At 42.6% G+C, this 6,000-nt stretch overlaps 1 protein-coding gene and 1 long non-coding RNA gene across 4 annotated transcripts in view; one reads left to right on the top strand and one right to left on the bottom strand.

Moving 5' to 3' along the window:
* Positions 1-2,385: 2,385 nt before the first annotated feature.
* Positions 2,386-3,986, bottom strand: LOC117035888 (uncharacterized). 2 transcript variants are annotated; one of them, XR_004425279.1, is made up of 3 exons: positions 3,861-3,986; positions 3,465-3,606; positions 2,386-3,346 (listed from the first exon to the last, which is right to left on the bottom strand). It is a non-coding gene; the product is annotated as an uncharacterized LOC117035888 (long non-coding RNA). The 2 variants fall into 2 exon arrangements; XR_004425280.1 differs by having other exon boundaries at positions 3,749-3,877.
* An 84-nt stretch (positions 3,987-4,070) lies between these two features.
* ENTPD7 (ectonucleoside triphosphate diphosphohydrolase 7) overlaps positions 4,071-6,000 on the top strand; it is a 41,076-nt gene continuing 39,146 nt past the window's right edge. Inside the window, exons 1-3 of one of the 2 annotated variants that reach the window (XM_033130615.1) lie at positions 4,071-4,210; positions 4,492-4,594; positions 5,718-5,900. In XM_033130615.1, the coding sequence (XP_032986506.1) occupies positions 4,587-4,594; positions 5,718-5,900 (191 nt within the window). In that variant the 5' untranslated portion in view covers positions 4,071-4,210; positions 4,492-4,586. Of the gene's footprint in view, positions 4,217-4,491; positions 4,595-5,717; positions 5,901-6,000 lie in introns of both variants that reach the window. The other variant, XM_033130616.1, reaches the window with a different exon arrangement.

Here is a 6,000-nt window from a genome sequence, read left to right as displayed (position 1 = left end):
ATAGTTCATAAACCATATGAATTAAGTACTGTTTGAAACATAAACAGAAATTCTATTTCCATTTAAGAATACCCATTTGGTGGAACACTGGAGTTTGAAATATACATACCATGTTTCCCCAAAAATAAGACCTAGCCAGATCATCAGCTCTAATGTGTCTTTTGGAGCAAAAATTAATAGAAGATATATATGTTAATATATTAACATAAGTTAAAATAAGACCGGGTCTTATATAATGTAATATAATATAGTATAATACTGGGTCTTATATTAATGTTTGCTCCAAAAGATGCATTAGAGCTGATAGTCTGGCTAGGTCTTATTTTCGGGGAAACACGGTAGGTTAGACTAAGAACTGAACAGTTGGCAGGCAACTTCAAGAATTAAAAAAAAAACCCAAACCATGAAACTCCTAGAAGAAAATATAGGAAGTAAATTCGCAGACATTACCCTTAGTGATATTTTTACTGATATATCCCCTCGGGCAAGGGAAGCAAAAGAAAAAATAAATATGTGGGACTACATCAAACTAAAAAGTTTTTTCACAGCAAAGGAAACCATCAACAAAACAGAAAAACATCCTACTGAATGGGAGAAGATATTTGCCAATGATACATCTGATAAGGGCTTAATATCCAAAATTTATACTCATATAACTCAACACCAAAAAAACAACCCAATTAAAAAATGTGCAGAGGACATGAAGAGCCATTTCTCTAAAGAGGACATACAGATGGCCAACAGACATATGAAAAGATGTTCAATGTCACTAATCATTAGAGAAATGCAAATAAAAACCACAATGAGATACCACCTCACTCCTCTCAGAATTACTATCAATAAATCAACAAACAATAAGTGCTGGCAAGGACGTGGAGAAAAGGGAACCCTCGTGCACTGTTGGTGGGACTATAAATTGGTGCAGCCACTATGGAAAACAGTATGGAGATTCCTCAAAAAAAATTAAAAATAGAACTACCTATGACCCAGCAATTCCACTCCTGGATATTTATCCAAAGAAATCCAAAACACTAATTTGAAAAAATATATGCACCCCTATGTTTATTGCAGTGCTATTCACAACAGTCAAGATATGGAAACAACTGAAATGCCCATCCAGAGAGAACTGGATGAAGAAATTGTGGTATATTTATACAATGAAGTATCACTTGGCAATAAAAAAGAATTAAATCTTACTATGTGCAACAACATGGATGGACCTAGAGCATATTATGCTAAGTGAAATAAGTCAGACTGAGAAAGACAAATACCATATGATCTCATATGTGGAATCTAAAGAACGGAATAAATGAGCAAACAAAACAGAAATAGAGATAGAAAAAACTGATGGTTGCTAGATGGGAGGGTGTTGGGGAGGGGGAGAAGGTGAAGGGATTAGAAAGTTCAAATTGTTAGTCACAAAATAGTCACAGGGAGATGAAATACAGTATGGGGAATATAATCAATAATGTAAAGATTACGTAGGGTGTCAGATGGGCACTGGACTTAGGGGGATCACTTCAGAGACTGTGTAGATGCCTGACCACAGCTCTATACACCTAAAACTGAAGTAGAATAATACTGAATGTCAACTATAAATATATACATATATATATATAATATATACACACGCACATATATATACACATATGTATATACAGTCATATATATACATATATATGTATACAGTCACGGGATGTAAAGTACAGCATAGGGAATGTAGCCAATGGTACGGTAACAGCTGTACACGATATCAGGGGTAGTAGATTGGGCACGTTATCACTTTATGAGGGGTGTAAATGTCTCATTACATTGTTTTGTACACATGACACTAAAAAAAAATAAAAGAAAAATAATTATTCCAAAACAGTTGTTGACTTTTTCCATGTCTACTTTGTTCTAGGCATTGGGCTCTGGAATAATAAAAATACCTTATGTTTATATAATTTTGTGGTTAATCCTAACTTTATGCAACTGTTCTACTCAATGTAGCTTCTGTAGTGTTCAATATAACACTTGAAGCAGAGTAGGGATTGAGGGACAGAGAATAAAACTGAGAACTGAGAATTGAAGGAGAAAGGCAAGTTAGGAAGCCCAACTAGGTTGGAGAGGAATGGAGGGGAAAAAAACAATACAGGTGATCCTTGAACAGTGTGGGGATTATGGGCGCCCACCCTATGCAGTAAAACATTTGCATGTAACTTTTGACTCCCCCCAAACTTAATTACAAATAGCCTACTGCTGACCACGTGATTTACCAATAACATAGTCAATTAACTTATTTTTTGTATATGTATTATATACTGTATTCTTGCACTAAAGTAGCTAGAGGAAAGAAAATGTTATTTAAAAAATCACAAAGGAGAGAAAATACATTTACAGTATTATACATATTTATTGGGAAAAATCCACACATCAGTGGACCAGTGCAGTTCAAATTTGTGGTGTTCAAGGGTCAACTGTAGTCACGTGACAGTGAATATACAAACTGGACAATGGCCAGACCATATATGACAATTAGAACTCCGACTCACAACCTCTGCAGCAATCAGGCCAGAACTCTTGACTCATCAATGACTGCTTCCCTATTTTTTGCCTCTTTCCAACTCAGGACCAAGTAGAGAAAGCCAAATACGCTTCCCCAACACAATTACTAAGATGCCCTGCTTCTAGTTAGTCTGCTTCCAGCTTCCCCATGCTAATACTCTCAAATCAGAGCATATTTGAAACGTTCCCCCAACCCCTTTTTTTCACTTTAAGCGTTCCCACTCCCTTGACAACCCTTGAGTCTGCCAGATGGAAGTGATAGTGGCTGACTGCCTTGCTATAGCAGGCATAGAATAAACAGCCTCTTTTGGTTCTCATTTGGGTGGTCTTCATTTATTTCCACATTCATTCACTCATATATCATGTATTAGTTGTAATTTATGTGCCAGGTAGTGCTCAGCATCGATGTGGAAGCAGACAGTCGTTGTCCTCAAGGATATTCTATTTGCACAGACACATAAATATAATTGCAATTCAGTGTAGTAAGCGAAATAGGCATATATAAAGGGGGTGTAGATCAAGTAAGGCTTTTAGGGGAGGTGACCCTTCAGCCCAGTGTTAAGGGATGGGTACCGGTTGGCCCGGCTAAGACTCAGGGAAAGATACTCAAGGCAGGTGGTGACGTGAGGGAAGCAGAATGAGCAAAGCCTAAGAGGGCAGAAACCACAGAGGTGCGTTGCTGGAGCATTACCGGGGAGGCGAGGAGCAGCAGCAAATGCAGCTCGGCGGGGTTGTGGACGGCCATGTCTGTGCCACGTTTGTAAGGACTTGGACTTTACCCTCTGCAAGCGGCTCCCTCCTAGAAGTGAGAGAAACGGCTGGTGTAAGCAAGGAAGAAAACCATTGGGAAACATTACCTTTGGATGCATTACGGTCATTGCGGTAAGGTCTGGATGAGAAGGAACGCAGCCGCTCACCATGTGTGGCGCACAGTCGACATTCAATGAATGTTGAATGAATGGATATAAGCGCTTCTGTGTAGACGTCACTGTCCCCAATTTCCATGTTTTTCTCACGGAACAAGACAATGAGGCCGGGGCATCAGTTTGGAAGGCTATTCTAGGGAAGGAGCGAGGTGGGAGAATTAGGATTGGTGGAGGGTAGGAGGTTACTGGAGGGTAGGATTGGTGGACACAAAATCTCCTATACGTTATGGACAAGGGATGCACTTATGTCGCAGACACCCCAAGACCCCACCCACCGGAGCGGCTCTGTCCTAAAAGCGGCCGCGGAGAAGGCAGCAGGCGGAGAATTCGCGCCACGGGAGGGGGCAGCAGGAGCAGGGTACCCCGGAGGGGCTCCACACTGGTTACCTGTGTGTGCACCCACCGCCAGCCCCTCCAGGCGGAGCCACGGTACGACGCCCCTCCGGATTGGACGCGCTCGAAATCCTGGGGCGGGCATTAGAGGCAGAATGCTCTTGGGGATTGGCCATCTTGGCGGACGGACGTGCGGCTGTCGGAGCTGGTTCGCTGGAGCTCGGGCTGGGTGGAGGGCGGGACCCTCTCCGCGGGTCTTCTGTCAGTCATTGGCTCCCTGCGGTTTCCTTGGGGACGTGGCGCCGCTGGCGGCTCAGGCCTTTTTCCGGCTGGGCTGAAGGCGGTGGAGAGTCGCACCGGACCGAGTGGAGAGGTGCTGAGGTAGCCGTCGGGCCACTCGACCGGTAAGTGTAAGTGCTGGAGGGCTGCGGGGCCGGGAGGGACAGGAAAGGTAGCGGAGACCGCCACCTGGGGACTGCTGGTTCCTCGAGGACATTGCTGGCCTTCGAGAACTCCCGGCTCCCAGGGAGCCGGGGTAGGGTCCGCTGGGCCCCAGGAACAAGAGCGGACGGATCTGGAGTGGGAGCCCGGGGAGTGGGTGGGCGCCGTGGCCTTCTCGTGGTGGTACGGTCTCGTGGGCACTGTTGGAAGTAAGCCTGAATCCCAACCTACCAACTCTTTCTAGGCTGCAGGCTTAGGAGATGCCTGGGACAAGGAGACCACCTTCTCAGGGCAAAAGGAAAAGGAGGTGACAGGCATTGAGACCACTGAAGGGAACCCATGGCTAGGTAAGGCTGCACACTTTCTTCTCAGCTGGAGGCTCGGTGGGGGGGTGGGAGGGGTGTGGCAGACAGGTTGAGGGGCCGGGAGAGGCTTTTACAAGTGAGGATTGCCCTAGGGCTGCATCAGGACTTTGCATCTGAACAGATGGACGCAGAGATCAAATTTGCATTATTTTGAAGGCAGATACAACAGTAATTTCCAGCCCATAAACCCGGATCACTTCAGTGCTAGCTAAACTCTGAAAAGTGCTAGATTGTAATGTTCTTTCAAATTTCCATTTGAGTGAGGCTAGGTGCCCCTTAAGGAGGTTAAACTAATTTTTTTTTCCAATGAACTTTAAAAGCAGACTGCGGTCCTTTTGAATCAATATAGAAAGTGATCTTCACAGTTGAATACACTTATCCATACATTATAATACTCTGAAGTTGTCAGAAAAGATTAATGTGGATCTGTGGATATGGGACAGTTGTCAAATAGAGTAAGTGGGGAAAGATGCAGAACAGTAACTAGCAAGTAAAACCAAAGGAATGGAGATACACACACGGATGTATTACCATACATGATACATATCTATGCTTGTGTATACATAGAATATTCCTGGAAAAATACACAGAAATTGAGTAGCAATGGTTGCCTTTGAAAGGTAAATAGTGGGGTTAGGGCAAAAGACTCACACTCTACTTATCTAGCCTTTTAAGCTGATTTTTTTTTTTTACAGGTATATATATTAACTGTTAAAATATTTTTGAAACTCAGTTGAATAAATTTTATTACTGTATACTTTTTTGACAGCATTTTTTGTGGGAATGTTGTACTTACTATGATTCTTCGATGTTATGAAGTTGCCCAGGGAGACTGGTGATCTTTTTATTAACATAAGATTAATTCTTTGACTTGCACCTCAAAGTGTAGACTTTGGAAAAAGATCAGATAAAGCTTTTCTGATTTATATAGTAGCAGCACCATGAACCACATAGGCCCTTTTCTAAAATTTGAGACTGAAAGAACATTTAGATTTCTGGAGGCATGAATTTTTGCCTTTATTACAAAAGGTTTAACCAAGTTTAAAAACTATGTTTTAATACTCAATTTTAGAGACTTTTCTTACTAATGTTCGTCTCATTTCAGGATCAGTTTTTCCTACCTCTGCCCAGCCTCGTGGTACTTTACTGTGCCCACAGTGAGCCCATTTCCCCGTCAGCGAGTGGCATTCCTAGGACTCTTCTTCATATCCTGTCTCCTTTTACTTCTGTTGATCATGGACTTTCGACATTGGGGTGCCTCATTGCCACGAGATAAGCAATTCGAAAGGTGAGTCAGCTTTAGATGTCTTTGATCAGCTTTGCACCGAAGTCATACATATTTTGATAAGCTGTTTAATACATTACTTGCTACCTTTGACCCTTTGGGG

This window comes from Rhinolophus ferrumequinum, chromosome 16 (assembly GCF_004115265.2).
Source record: "Rhinolophus ferrumequinum isolate MPI-CBG mRhiFer1 chromosome 16, mRhiFer1_v1.p, whole genome shotgun sequence".
NCBI lineage: Eukaryota > Metazoa > Chordata > Mammalia > Chiroptera > Rhinolophidae > Rhinolophus > Rhinolophus ferrumequinum.
This window is presented reverse-complemented; position numbering and strand designations above follow the sequence as displayed.